At 36.8% G+C, this 15,732-nt stretch overlaps 2 protein-coding genes across 3 annotated transcripts in view; one reads left to right on the top strand and one right to left on the bottom strand.

The window, feature by feature from the left end:
- Nucleotides 1-10,804, bottom strand: part of LOC107669281 (lysosome membrane protein 2-like) — a 35,209-nt gene extending 24,405 nt beyond the window's left edge. For both annotated transcript variants that reach the window (XR_001631965.1, XM_016461458.1), the window contains exons 1-8: nt 10,564-10,804; nt 9,336-9,493; nt 6,308-6,452; nt 5,930-6,115; nt 5,158-5,249; nt 4,914-5,033; nt 4,052-4,230; nt 3,857-3,975 (exon numbers count right to left, since the gene is read on the bottom strand). Coding sequence is in view for 1 of the 2 variants with exons in the window: in XM_016461458.1 (XP_016316944.1) it covers nt 3,857-3,975; nt 4,052-4,230; nt 4,914-5,033; nt 5,158-5,249; nt 5,930-6,115; nt 6,308-6,452; nt 9,336-9,493; nt 10,564-10,683 (1,119 nt within the window). In the remaining variant the exon portion in view is untranslated. The remainder of the gene's footprint in view (nt 1-3,856; nt 3,976-4,051; nt 4,231-4,913; nt 5,034-5,157; nt 5,250-5,929; nt 6,116-6,307; nt 6,453-9,335; nt 9,494-10,563) is intronic.
- Nucleotides 10,805-11,021: 217 nt separating this feature from the next.
- On the top strand, nt 11,022-15,695 carry LOC107669272 (lung adenoma susceptibility protein 2 homolog). The gene is made up of 6 exons (XM_016461450.1): nt 11,022-11,074; nt 12,648-12,904; nt 13,508-14,194; nt 14,918-15,071; nt 15,278-15,344; nt 15,425-15,695. The coding sequence occupies exons 1-6, from the start codon at nt 11,022-11,024 to the stop codon at nt 15,638-15,640; spliced, it is 1,434 nt and encodes a 477-aa protein (XP_016316936.1). The 3' UTR covers nt 15,641-15,695.
- The last annotated feature ends 37 nt before the right edge of the window (nt 15,696-15,732 follow it).

Below are 15,732 nucleotides of genomic sequence, written 5' to 3'. Positions count from 1 at the left end.
CATTATACTCATTATATGCATACTATACTCCTTAAATGCACACTATATGCATTCTATACTCCTTATATGCACACCATATTCATTATATATATATTATATACATTATATATCACGATGCAAATCGTTGCAAAGCAGCTTTACAGAAAATTAAAGTTTCTACATTATATTTAGTAGTAGCTTATCAGTGGTGACTATCTCAAGTTGATGTCCATATGGCAGAAATGTACAGTAAAAATCCTACAGTTAGTTAATGTCATGTAATCACACAGACAGTGAACACTATTAACTGCAATGATTATATGTTGCGATCAAACTTATAGCAAAATTTGGTAGTTTTGTATGTTATGCACACTATCATTATATGCACATTATAATCAACACACACTATACTCATTATATGCACATTATACTCCTTAAATGCACAGTATATGCACTCAATACTCCTTATATGCACACTATAGTATATACTCATTATATGCCCATAATACTCATCATATGCACACTTTACTTCTTAAATGCACATTATACTTGTCATATGCTATGCACACTATACTCATATACACACTACAACTACACTATTAAGTACCAGTCAAATCAGGGGTTTTCAAACATTTGAGATGATATGGAGTGTGTGTGTGTGCGCGTGTATGCATCTTACAGCACATCTGCGACCCATTTAACGCTCAAACGCAAAAACGTTTATAGGTGTGAATTTGCCTATGTGCTGTGTGCCAAAGGCATGATGGGAACTGATATGAGAAAACATTTCATAAAGCAACACACACATTCCCAGCAATAGAAGAGATTCCCGTCATGTGCACATAACAAAAGCCTGACTCTATCCTTCAGTAGAAATCAAATAAAATAACAGTATATATATATATATAATTCAGTACCATGGTACGTGGTGGTATTACCATCTGATACGGTTACTGTAGCACAGTTTTATAGGGTAGAAGGAGCACCTGAATCTGTTCCAAGTGAACCTATACAAACACCATAAAACACACACATAGTGCACTTTATCCTGCTGATCCGTGGAGATCCCAAACCTGCAGCAAAAGCACTTATCAAACACACATGTGCAGTTATTTAACATGCTCCTGGAAGAATCTAGTGCTCCTGTAATTTTATTTTATTGAATGTCTGAAGTCTTTTATACAAAAGGTTTGTAGAAACTCTGACTGTAAACTAAACAAACTCCCACGACACACAAAAAAAACAAAACAGACACCGGTTTAATTACTAACTACCTGCTGGGAAGTGGGACACGTCTGGACTAGCTGGCAAATCAGATAACATCATCCTAACATCATCTGCTGTATCAGAGAGTGACTCAGACACAAGCGTAAAATGTGTGTTTGTACTGTCAGTAAATAATGAAATACAGATGCTGTTATTCTTTCATTCACTCGCTCTGGATCTGTAGCAATGCTATCAGTTAGAAATCTTTTAGAATGAAACTGAATCTGTGTCTCATTATTATTGTAGGCCTGAAGCCTGAGTGTGGTGTGATGGCGCCCTCTTATGGCAGTGCAGATAAACACATACTGTATACAATATCTACACTACATACTCATTATATACACACACTATATTTATTGTATACATGCAACATATTATATACATATATACTATACTCATTATATGTACACTATACTCATATGTACACTATACTACTCATTATATGTACTCTATAAACATTACATACACACTATACTCATATACACTATACTAATTTACATTATACACATTATTTACATGTATACTACTCATATGCACGCCATACTCACACACAGATACACACTATACTCATTATATACACACTATATATACATGCTACACTCATTACACACACACACACACACACACACACACTATACTCTATATATAAATGCTACACTCATTATATATATTCAAACTATACTCATTATATACATACTATATATATAAAGCTACATGCTATACTCATAAGCACACGACTATGGGGAAGTCGTGGCCTAATGGTTAGCGTGTTGGACTCGTAACCCAAAGGTTGCGGGTTCGAGTCTCGTACCGGCAGGGATTGTAGGTGGGGGGAGTGAATGTACAGCACTCTCTCCCACCTTCAATACTGAAGTGCACTTGAGCAAGGCATCGAACCCCCAACTGCTCCCCGGGCGCCGCAGCAAAAAATGGCTGCCCACTGCTCCGGGTGTGTGTTCACGGTGTGTGTGTGTTCACTGCTGTGTGTGTGCACTTTGGATGGGATAAATGCAGAGCACTAATTTCGAGTATGGGTCACCATACTTGGCCACATGTCACTTCACTTCACTATACTCGTATACACTATACTTATTATTTACATGTATACTCATTATATACACACTATATATTTAAAAGCTACACTCTATACTCATTCTATACATGCTATACTCATATGCACACGATACACTATACTTATTATTTACATGTATACTCATTATTTGCATCAATTGCATGCTATACTTTTTTGCACACTATACTCATAGACATGCTTTACTCATATGCACACTATACTCATATACACTATACTCATTGTTTATACTCATTAGATGCACACTATACACATTATATGCACACTATACTCATTATATGCACATTATGCTCATTATATGCACACTATACTCATTATATGCACACTATACACATTATATGTGTATGTGTATAATGCATACTAATTATATGCACACTATGCTCATTGTATGCACACTATGCTCATTGTATGCACACTATGAGCATATATACTCATTATATGCTCATTATATGCACACTATACTAATTATATACACACTATACTCATTATATGCACACTATGCTCATTGTATACACACTATGCTCATTGTATGCACACTATGCTCATTGTATGCTCATTGTATGCACACTATGCTCATTGTATGCACACTATGAGCATATATACTCATTATATGCTCATTATATGCACACTATACTAATTATATACACACTATACTCATTATATGCACACTATGCTCATTGTATACACACTATGCTCATTGTATGCACACTATGCTCATTGTATGCACACAATGTCATTATATGCACACTATGCTCATTATATGCACACTATGCTCATTGTATGCACACTATACTTGGGTTTACAAATATTTCTAAAATATAAAGGCACCTATATATTTTCACATAAATGTTAAATGAAAAATTCAGAGAAAATATTTTATGTGATAGCGTATGGATCATATGCCGATATGACTGATGTAAAGTGTGTCAATCACTATTATATATATATATATATATATATACTTCCACTTCCATGTTAATCTTTGTTGTTCATCTGAACCTGCAACCGCAACGAGTGACACACGATGAGACATTATTTTTGCTTGTTTTAGATTGTAGCTCCACCTACAGTTAAATCTCATTGGTCTAAAATCACACTCCACCATGGGATGTTCTTGTATCTCTCACTGTTGTCTGATGCTTGAAGATAACGCACAATAAAGCAAATGCATGTTCCGAAAGGTGTATGTTTATCAACTGAGAAGATCATTTACGGTTTTATCACTGCAAACGTTGGATAAATGTGATCCTGGGTGCCGACATGCTCATATGATGTCATACAGAGAGGATTTCTGCACAATAAAGCATCACCTGCCTGTGATTATATGGCACTTTTCTGAATAGTAAGTTGGAATTCTCTACTTGGAAACATGCAAGTGCATGAATAAAGCATAAACATCAAACACATTCTGGCTGGCTGTGATTTTGCAGCTCCATGCAGCATTTTGCATTCAGTGAGGAGAAAAAATGTCAGTTTTTGATCAATTCGTCAGACTTTTTCATCAGGTTTATACAGACTTACCGGGTTGACGTCAATGACCGTCTCGTGCTCCTCCTTGTTGGGATTCATCCCGAACACATCCTGGACGAATCTGTCATCTGCCTGGTAGAAATGAGGGGAGGACATGATAATGGGCGCACCTGAGAGGAGACACACATGTTAGCGGGACGTCCCGGCGTCTGTAGGGTGACAAACAGCATTCAGACTCTCACTGACCTTCTTGGCAGACGCTGACGTTGAGGAGGCCGGAGCCGAGACAGTTCCCGGCCGGCACACAGAAGCCTGCGTTATCCGGGTTAATCGTAAGATTGGCGAAAACCTCGCTGGGTGGGACAAAGCGGAAACCGGGAACCCCTCGTACGCTCACGTCAGACTCGTACTGGGCATATATAGACCTGTCAACAAAAACATGCATTAAACACACACTGATTCCACTGAAAGACAGTTTTATTTAGGACTGTGATTGTTTCCTTATTTAAGTAAACAAGCAATAAATCTGAAAAGCAGATTTGTGTTTCAGTTTGACCTACTTCTCAGATTTAACAGCTTTGTTTGTATGACTATAATTTCCCTGTAAAATGGTTTTGGCTAAAGAACTGTTTTTTTTATAACATGTTTTTATATGTTTGATAATCACTTCAGTAAACTGCTGAATAGTTTTGCTTGATTGGAGGCCTGATTTAGACCTAATTAAACAACCTGCATGACGAATCACACATGCTTGACCCACATACAGTATGTGACCTGATAAGATTTTAAAAAAAAAAACCACTTTTAGGAAAAATGCTTGGTCACACATAAGCACTGAGTTAATCAGGTCACACGTTCAGACCCAATATGATCAATACTGAATCAATAACAGAATTCATAAACTAAACCTTTAATCAGTGACTCAGAAACCATTATTAATGTACAATAAAAATTGCAATAATAAAATATGTTTATACTTATATTCATGATTTGGCAACTGAATGTGAATATGCTAAAATATTGTTTAAATAGTTGATATTCATCATCATATTGAGTGAAATGAAGATCTGTTAACAGGTCAGTGTGTTTAAGTGGTCTGCGTCCTCACCTGCACAGATCAGAGGAGAATATATAGAGTTTCTCTGTTTTTGTGATGACTGGATGGAAAGATGCTCCGTCAGTGCCGTTGATCCTGTTACACCCTTCTGTACTCCACCAGTTCAATGTACTGACAAACAGAACAAATAATCCATAATTCACTCTGAGCACATGCTGATTGTGCAGCTCGTTCGAAATCCATTCATAAATCTTCTAGAGATAAAACGAGACGCTGAGTTTTCTGCTGATTTTACCTCTGTCCGTTCCACTTGTCTATACGAGCAAAGTCCTGATAATTCTGCTTCCCCGTGAAGAAAATATAATCACCGTCGTCGGTGCCATTTTTCTGAAACACAGTCAGTGACATGAGAATAAAACACTTGTACAAAAACACAATAAACAGATGTGTGTATCACTGAGAAACACAAATATTAAGTACAGTTACACTGAAGTCTCTTTTGTTCACCAAGGCTGCTTTTATTTGATCAAAAATACAGTAAAAATTCAGTAATATTACTACATTTTAAAATAGCTGTTTTTTATGTAAACGTTAAAATGTTACTGATTCTTTCAGAAATCATTCTAATATGCTGATTTGCTCAAGAAACATTTCTGTTTATTATCAATGTTGAAATCAGTTGAATATTTTTGTTGAAAATGATACATTTCATTTTTCAGGATTCACAGATGAATAGAAAGTTCAAAAGAACAGCATTTATTTGAAATATAAATCTTTTGTAACATTGTAAATGTCTTTACTGTCACATTGAATCAATTTAATGCATCCTTAATGAATAAAAGTATTGAAAATGTATTTTTTCTGAAGCTGAACCTAATAATCAGCCAAAGAGAGAGCTACTGACTGATGCCACAAACCTCAAACAAAACACATGATTTGAGTCATTCTTGTCTAAAGCACAAACACTTCACAATGACGCACACACTGAACTTTATTAATTAGTGTTAGAGGTATAAAACTTGTACTAATAATAGTGATGATTGGCAGCAAACACCACGGCCACTAACCTTATAGAAAAGTCCGAAGTGGTCATCCATTGTGATTAATTTTTTGATTAATTTAAGCAGCGGATCTTCGTAACCCCACAGCAGGTCACCGACCCTGAACGTCCCAAACACACCGATGTTGTTTGATTTCATCAAGGCACTGACGAAGCTTTCAAACCATCTACCTTTGGCTTTCTCCATCACGGTCTGAAGTCAAAAACACCCATACACAGTGAATTATCTAATCTCAGATTTCATTTTTTTATGCAAACATAATTTCTTCTTTTTTATTTTGATTTTAGGGTGAAATGTGACACGCTTTCACGAGATTCACCCATTAAGCACGTGACATGCTCTCATCTCTCTGTGGTTTTAGTAGGTCAGAGATCACAATCTCACCACAGCGGGGATGTTGACTGTTCGGACGATGTCGTCCTCAGATCCGCGTGACATGTTGGGCTCAAACACGTACGTCTTCGGATTAACAGCCTCCACTCTGGTTCCGTTGTCCAGAAATTTCACTTCCTCCTTCGGCCGATACTCCCTGAAAGAGGAAACGCAAATGTGGCTCTTATTGACTTATGAAAATAACACTGTCATGGAGCTGAGCAATTTTAAAACAACAGATCATGTGATTCAGGACAAATAAATACTAAAATCTGAAGCGTTATGTGGTTTAAATGAACACAGAGCATCTGTTGTGTTGTCAAACTTGTGCAAGAGAAAGCTGCAGCAAAAAGTAGTTTGATAAAGCTTAAAGATTTGAAGTAGTTTTAAGTTCAACAAAGTTTTAAAAGCAGTTTTAAGTTTGAAGCCATTTTAAAATCATTTTCAAGTTTGAATCAGTTTTTAAAGCAATTTTAGGTTTGAAGCAGTTTTAAACGCTTGAACTTTGAAAGCAGTTTTAAGTTTAAACAGTTTTGAAAGCAGTTTTCAGTTTTAAAAGCCTGAAGTTTGAAGTAGTGATGGGAAGTCCGGTTCTTTTCTGTGAACCGGTTCTTTCGGACAGTTCGTTTCAATGAACCGGTTCATCGGTTCTTTTACGCCCTAACGTAATGACGTCATACATAATCATGATCTGAAAAGTTTACAATTAAGTTTTGCAACTAAGCACCCAAATACAGTAACAGGCAATGATGTGCATACGGGGATTTAAGTCTTGAAGATATAAAGTAAATAAATTAGTAACCACAGTTTACCACAGTATTTGTAGTAAAACTGCAGTAACCACAAATTTAAGTATCGAATCGGTATCGATATCGACGATACTGCCTTGAAAAATATCGGTATCATATCGAAAACAAAATAAGGGGTATCGCCCATCCCTAACGAGAACCGCTCCAGCAGTGGGCATGTACGTTCGTTATCTGGCTCGCTGCACACATGCTGCTCTGCTCGTGTTCATCTTCAGTTCTCTCTTCACAGCAGTTCAGTCAGTGTGCTGTTTGAGTAAATGAATTACTCTGGGATATTGGTTTATTTCGACTCAAAGGGAGTGTCAGCCACATTAAAAAAGTGAATAATTTAAAGGCTTTAATGTAGCTTGCGCTCACTGTTGTACACAGAAGCAGCTCCGGGAGGATGACGTATGAGGTCAACGTTGCGCATGCGCCGCTCAGAAGTGACGCACGTGGAAGCGCAGCTTGTCAAAACAAAACAACAGTCACTAATAGATTAAAGTGATTATTACGTTTTGAATATGGATATTGTTCTTACAAAAATGCATCGATTCGCTACAGGAGGCCTTTGTTCACCCCCCGGAGCCGTGTGAGACACTTTTTTTTTAAGGATGGGCGCTTTTTATTTAAGTTCTTTTGGACTGATGCACTGCAACACGCGCTGAGTGCCATGAAACAGCTTGGAAGATCAAAGACAATTTTTAATATAACTCCGACTGGATTCGTCTGAAAGAAGAAAGTCATATACACCTAGGATGACTTGAGGGTGAGTAATTTATGGGCTAATTTTAATTTTTGGGTGAACTAACCCTTTAAGTAATTTGTGGATTAATGCTTACTGGAGACGCGAACCGTTTCAAACGATTCAGTCCGATTTGGTGAACTGGTTCAACCGGTTCACTGAGAATAACCGTTTAAATCGAACGATTCGTTCACGAACCGGACATCACTAGTTTGAAGCAGTTTTAAGTTTAAGCAGTTTTAAAAGCAGTTTTAAATTTGAAGCCATTTTAAAAGCTGAAAATTACATTGTCATGGAGCTGAGCAATTTTAAAACAACAGATCATGTGATTCAGGATTAATAAATGTGGTTTTAAAGAACACAGAGCATCTGATGTGTCGTCAGACTTGTGAAAGAAAAAACTGCAGCAAAAAGTGGTTTGATGTAGTTTAAAAAGCTTGAAGTTTTGAAGTAGTTTTAGTCTAAAGCAGTTTTAAAAGCTTGATGTTAGAAGCCATTTTTAAAAGCAGTTTTAAGTTCTACACGCCTGAAGTTCGAAGCAGTTTTAAGTTGTAAAAACTTGACGTTTGAAGCAGTTTTATGTTTGAAGCAGTTTTAAAAGCTTGAAGTTTGAAGCAGTTTTAAGTTAGAAACAGTTTTTAAAAGTAGTTTTAATTTTGAAGCAGTTTTAAATGCCGTTTTAAGTTTTAAAAGCTTGACGTTAGAAGCCATTTTTAAAAGCAGTTTCAAGTTCTACACGCCTGAAGTTTGAAGCAGTTTTAAAAGCAGTTTTAAGTTTTAAAACCTTGACGTTTGAAGCAGTTTTAAGTTTGAAGCAGTTTTAAAAGCTTGAAGTAGTTTTTAAATGCAGTTTGAAGTTTTCATAAGCTTGAAGTTTGAAGCGGTTTTAATTTAGAAACAGTTTTTAAAAGTAGTTTTAATTTTGAAGCAGTTTTAAAAGCCGTTTTAAATTTTCAAAAGCTTGAAGTTTGAACCAGTTTTAAGTGAAAGTGAAGTGACGTGTGGCCAAGTATGGTGACCCATACTCAGAATTTGTGTTCTGCATTTAGCCCATTCAAGTGCACGCACACAGTAGTGAACTCACACACACCCGGAGCAGTGGGCAGCACAGTGAGCAGTTGGGGGTTCGGTGCCTTGCTCAAGGGTCTCACCTCAGTCGTGGTATTGAAGGTGGAGAGAGCACTGCTAACTGACCTGAGACTCGAACCCACAACCTTCAGGTTACAAGTCCGACTCTCTAACCACTAGGCCACGACTGCTTTAAAAGCTCAAAGTGTGAAAGTTTTAAGTCTCTGACAGATTGCTGTGTGGTTGGTAGGGTTTTCTTTGTGGCTTGAAGCCCTGAAGTGTTACAGGGTTTTCAGGAACATAGAATATCTGATGTGTCATCAAGCGAAACTTGTGCAAGAGAAAACTGCAGCAAAAACACAGTCATGTGAATCGCCTTCCCGTCCGTCACACATCAAGAGGAAAACAAGACGAGCATGTTTTTAGTGCCATCACTGACCTGTACGTGTACGGGCCGATCTGCAGGACGAAGGGTTTGTCTCCATCCAGAACCTCTGCAGGATTGGTCAGATTAAAGAAGTAAAACTGCATGTAAACCGGCGGCGGTGGGTTTTGAAACACCGAAAACGCCTCCGTTCCATTTTCCAGAACTACTTGCTGTAAGAGAAAGTGAATTATGGGTAGTTATTTTTTACAAACTCATGGTTTCTAAAACAATTTAGGAAGAGAAACACGTTAAAAAGCCCATAAGTGTCATAATATCATATATTTATATTTCATATCCTACTCAATGAGTACATGTACAAAAATATGTGCAAATGACAGCAACCAGAAAAATACATGTTTTCTAGACATGGTATTATTAAGTAATTTCTCTCCTTGAAGAAGCATATTGCATATGAATATTATATTACTTCAATACCATAGTTGATAGCATCATATTAGTGTATATATAAAGCGGCTTAATTATGTCAATACTCTTTTAAACAAACTTTAATCTAAACTAAATCTAAAATGAAAATACGACTACAACTACTACTAATAATAATGCTTGATTTATTTAATATTATAATGTGATATTACAAAAAGACATCATATTATAATACATACTACACTACTTATGTCTGATTATTATTTAGATTTAGTCATTTAGCAGACACTTTTATCCAAAGCGACTTACAAATGAGGACAATAGAAGCAATCAAAATCAACAAAAGAGCATCATATCATTTAAATGTAACTTTACATTCATGTAAATATCATGGTGAATAAATATGGTGTATATTATCGTTTCATATTATTACAACATTATTGAGTTGAAAATAATAATAATGATTTATATAATATTATGATATTCTAATAAAATACATTACTGTACATTACATACTATAATATTACATATACTGCTATTCATATAAAACATTATATATTATGATCTTTAAACTGTATCAAATTAAATTTCAAAATAATGGCAGAAAAAAATATTTTGAATATGGCAACTCCATACACCATGGTGTATATTAAGGGTTCATAAAATTATGTGAGGATAACAATAATAATGTTAGATATAATGATATTATACAATATACTATGATAAAAAATATTGCTGCATTTCTTACAAATCAACATGAGATGTCACTTTCTGAGCACAACACAAACTACACATGTACAGTCACAGCATATGAAGAACACAACATAAATATGATATGAAAAACACACTCACTGACCTCTTTTATTGTGTTGTTTATGAGCTTCTGGAAGACCTGCGTTAAAGCCATCGCAATCCCGGCGATTAACAGCAGAACGCAGAGGACTCCTGCGCCGTAAACACAGCAGGACCGGAGCATGATCCGGTTCGGTTCGGCTCTGACAGGGACGGACAAAGACACAGCAGCTGAACCGGACTCAAGAGTGTTTGCATGTGTCGGCAGCAGCACTCAGAGAGAAATAAATCATCGAGTTTGTAACTTGACGCAAAGTTTCCTGCAGGGGGCGCTCGACGGCGCACTGAGACGATCCTCCATAGAAACCCATTCAAAACTCGCGACGGGGTTTGTGTTATTAGAACACACGTGTACTCTGGAAAGCATAATCATTTAAAAAATATTGACCCAAAAGATTTTTACATGACATGCAAAAGAAAATACGACATTTCATTCTGTTCAAAAAGACGTGTATATACGCAATGACAAACCCGATCAGCGATGAGAAAAGCATCAGGCATCACGTGACAGCGCGGTATACGCTGGCAATTAATTACACTCGAAAAATCATTTTAATTGACATTTAAATTGAAAATACACAGTATAGAATTAAAGTAGTTATTATTATAAATTATTACTGGTCCAGTGAACCCAGCGGCACGCCCATATTGAGACATTCCGCGCTGTTTACCATCCGATCTTATTCTATTTCTAGCGAGATATGAAAGAACCGCCGCCCACTCATGAGTCAGGAACTTTTATAACACATTATTATCCCCTCTATTTGATTCTGAGAGGATGAGAATCCTCACTCGTTAGGTTCGACAGAACTTCACATTCACCTGTGACATAAATAGACAATTGCAACCATTTATTATTGTTTTCCTGTCAATTATACATGTTTAGAGTGATTTAGAAAATCTGTAGGAGGAAAATCAAGTGTCGGTTTCCATTTCGACGGATAGAGTTTGAGTGGCGCAGCTAATGAACGTAGAACATTTTGAGAAGTCATATGACCGACTGCGCATGCGCAGCTCGCAAAAACTCGACTGAGTGGAGCGGCTAGCGTGCGTCTAGAGAAGGTCACGTGACTCAGTGCGCATGCGCAGAGCTGCTGGCGGCGGTTGTCTGTTGGATGTTTAGCAGGCGTGTGTCTGTACAGATTCGTCTAATCTGCTTTACTTTAATTTAGCCTCACTTTCGCTTTCTGTTCGTGATCTGCACCGGATTCATCCGGTGAGTTTCTGTTTTTGCTCAATTCACCCGAGATGTAGGAAAGTGAAAGTTTTAGACATGTTAAAGACATTAAACTTATTGTGGTATATTAATACATGTCTTTAAGGTCTATTTCCAGCAATAATTATGCAACAGAAACAGAAAAACCTGAAACTCCTGTCAAACATATGAACTTAAAAGTGTTAAAGTACTGAAAAACGTAAAACTAGGTTTTACTAATCTTACTAAACTATTAAATCTAAGTTATCATTAGTTAGTGCAGTTTTTTTAGATGTCACGGACCCCAAAATATGATCAGCCCACTCAAAAATATTACGTTAAAGACTATTAACATTTTAGAATGAAATTAAAACATAATAATAATTGTATTATAGATATGTGTAGAATAAAATTAAAACATAATAACTGTATTATAGATATGTGTAGAATAAAATTAGGGGAAAAATTAATAGATATGGAAATTCTTAGTTTTTACTACTTTAATTGCATTTGTTATTCTAATAATTATAATAGTAATGTACTGGTAAATGTATTATTTATTTTAATACATTTTTACATTTATTTCGATTAAGCTTATTTTTTATTACTAAATTTGATTAAGCATTCTTTTTTTCATAGTTATAAATGTCATGCGACTTTCATACATACTTTCATTGGTTACATTTTTTTTTATTATTTAATAATTTTTTATTATTAATATTTTTTATAGCTAAAAATGTCATGCAACTTATACATGCTTTTATTGGTTGACGATAATTTTTTATTATTACAATTTTTTCATAGCTAGCTAGAAATGTCTTGTAACATTTATACATGCTTTATGCATAGTGTGTGTTAATGACACATTAATGTAAGTGTATGTGTTTTTGCAGAGCGTGTGAAGACGGTCTGATGTCTCCTGAGTCTAGCGTCACGTCGCTGCTGGCCACTTCAGGACTCCTGCAGAGCTCCTTACGCCCGGAGCCCGTCCCCAGCATCAAATACAGAGACAGACACTACATCTCTGCGTCAGAGGCGCTGGACGCTTACATCACTGACTTCCAGAGGAGTCTGCGAGACGCTGAGACCACAACCGGGAAACTTGAGCTGCCCAAAGAGATTACAAAACCTCATCCCAGAAACAGAGACGGTAAATCAGCACAGTCAATGCAAATCAATTCATGCTTTAAGGAGCATTCTAGGTTATGTGCACCATGCTGTCAGTCACCACAGACGGCTGTGAGAATAAAGCAATAAGCCCCGTGAAGCCGTGGTTTACAGTGAATTTATAACAGCTAAGGGGCATTGTTAGGCATGACGTGAAGCGGAGTAAAACCCCCTTAGCTGTTATAAATTCACTGTAAACCACGGCTTCATGGGGGTTATTGCTTTTATAAAACGGTTATTCCATATACGTAGTAAGGTTTCACAGAATAAAACAGAGCAAATAAAGTGTAATGATATTAATAAAAACAGTATTCATTGTTTTTTTTTTTTTTTGTAATTGTTGGCTTTTGTCACTTTAATTAGTTTTTATTTTTTACAACACGTTTATTTAATTTGTATTAGTATTTATTTACATTTTAGTTACACTTTGTTTATTTTACTTTCAGTTTTGTTTTTACATTTATTTGATTTCAATTAACCAAAATGCAATTGAATAGTTTTATTAACAATAACAACAAAGGAGGCAGTGTCCGTTCTCTTTTTGATGCGTAACATCCAGTGTTTTTATTTGCTTTGACGTGTGCAGTACTGAAGACGAGTTTGATGGATGAAGAGCTGATCTTCCTGAACATTCCCGTCCGGAACAGAGACTCGGATCGGCTCAGTATGACCACTGATGACCTCCTGGCTCTCCCAAATGACGGCTCTCTCCCCGTGACCCGCACCTCAGCCCTCCTCTCCCGCTCTGGGAGCTTTCCGTTGGGATTGAGCTTCAACTCTAGCTCCCGGTCACACTCCCGGTCCATTATGGCCCATAAAAACTCCATAAGGCGTCCCGTCCCTGTGGATGATTTACTGATGGCTGGTTTGAGGTCACACCGTCAAGCTCCTCCCCCCAACATCCCGCCAGCCAATCGGACGCCCAGATCCAGTCATCTCCCGCGCTGGATGACCAGCCAGAAATCCGACATGGATGTTTCCGGGATGACCAGCGTTCCTGAGCTGAAGTATCCGGTGTGGCTGAGACAGTGTGAAGAATCCTCAGATCATCCTCTTCCTCCCAGAGTTCCTTCATGGGTTGGAGAACTGGAAGAGTCCAGTGGAGAACGTCAGTCGGACGCTAAAGGTCAGCGAGGTGTCAAAGGTCACGCAGGAGAGCCGTATGGATCCCAGTCCATCAGTCAGTGCAGTCTGAGAGATCTGCGTTTACAGTTTGAGCAGAAACTCCAGGCAGCGAAGAGAGGACCGATTCATGAAGGACCTCTTTTCAAAGGTTTGCCAGTTTAAACAAACACCACCATCTAATTTTCAGAGGAATATTTCATCCAAAAATATTATGTATTTTATGTATTTTTAAAGTTTTATGTATTATTATGTACTCATTTTCATGGTGTTATTTATTTATGGTAATTTAGGTAATTTAGTTCTTCAACTTGGCAATGTCTTGGCAAGAGACTGAAATAATACGTTTTGAATGTTTTCTTTTATTTCAGTAGTTTATCAATATTTTTGATTTAATATCATTAATATTAAATTTATTCATATGTTGAATGAGTTTTTAAAATGTTTATATTTTCCACTTTTCCGTTCATTTAAATTTTAGTTTAGGTTTTAGCTGTGTTTTTCAACTTTCAACTTAAATTAAATGAAATTTAGAAATGTTGTCTTGGCAACAAACTGAAATAAATTATCTTTTTATTTTAAGACTGAAATGAAAATAAAGCAAAATAGAATTATTAAAAACAAAAACTAATAAAAATGTCAAAACCAAAAAAATCTACTAAAATTAAAATAAACTTGTTAGGTTTTGGTTTTTTTATGGGTTTCAATCGTTTTTTTTTTTTACTATTTGTTTTATTAATTATTATTTTAGTTTTAGTAATTTTAGTACTTCAGATTAAACTACATGAAAATTAGAAATTGAACTGAAATGAAATAAGTGAATTACTATCATAATATATATCACTGGTCTCTTCTTGTGTTTCTCTCTGTTCAGATGATAAGATTGGTTCTCTGATCTTCAGAGCCGAGCAGATGTTAAACGCGCCTTCTTTTGCTCTCTGTGAGCCGGTGAAGGAGCACAACAGTTCAGGAGATACGGAGGACGTTCTGGACGCGGACCGATCCTGGGACAATCCCCCTGTGACGTTGTGAGTGATGGACAATGATGATATTTTCACATTGAATCTCAAGAAACTTCTATTATTTATTGGCAAAAATGTGCCTTTGGTTCTTAAAAGCAATGCAAAGGTGATGGATTTGATTCTCAGGGAATGCATGATTGAATGCAGTGTAAATCGCTTTGAATAAAAGCATGTAGTAAATGTAAATATAAAACATGTCCTACTGTCTGTAGTAAATCTCCAGTGCGTGTGGGTGGTGCTGATGAACCTCCAGCGCCTGAGGAACTTCAGAGGAGCAAGGTACAGTATGTGACAGTCATCATGATGTCTTCTGTTCATTTAAACTCAATGCTCTTCAGTGTAAATCTGTCTGGCTCCAGTCTGCAGCTTCCTGTTCATCAGGATACAGCAGCAGAAAGCATCCTGGTCCGGTGGAGGCGCTCAAACACATGCTGTTCCTCCTGCAGGCCGTCGAGCACAAGATCAGCCAATCACACGCCTCCGGTGACGCCAAAACCACTGCAGCTTCAGCCGCACAGCTGGAGAGAGACACACCGGAGCCGGTGAACAGAAAACCAGCCTTGCTCCTGTTATAATTGACAAAGCTTTCAGTGTCATTGGTTAATATGTGACCCTGGAGCACAGAAGCAGTCTTAAGTCGCTGGGGTATATTTGTAGCAATAGCCAA

This window comes from Sinocyclocheilus anshuiensis, unplaced genomic scaffold (genome assembly GCF_001515605.1).
Source record: "Sinocyclocheilus anshuiensis isolate Anshui unplaced genomic scaffold, SAMN03320099.WGS_v1.1 scaffold320, whole genome shotgun sequence".
NCBI lineage: Eukaryota > Metazoa > Chordata > Actinopteri > Cypriniformes > Cyprinidae > Sinocyclocheilus > Sinocyclocheilus anshuiensis.
Note: the sequence above shows the minus strand (reverse complement) of the source record. Positions and strands in the feature narration are given on the sequence as shown.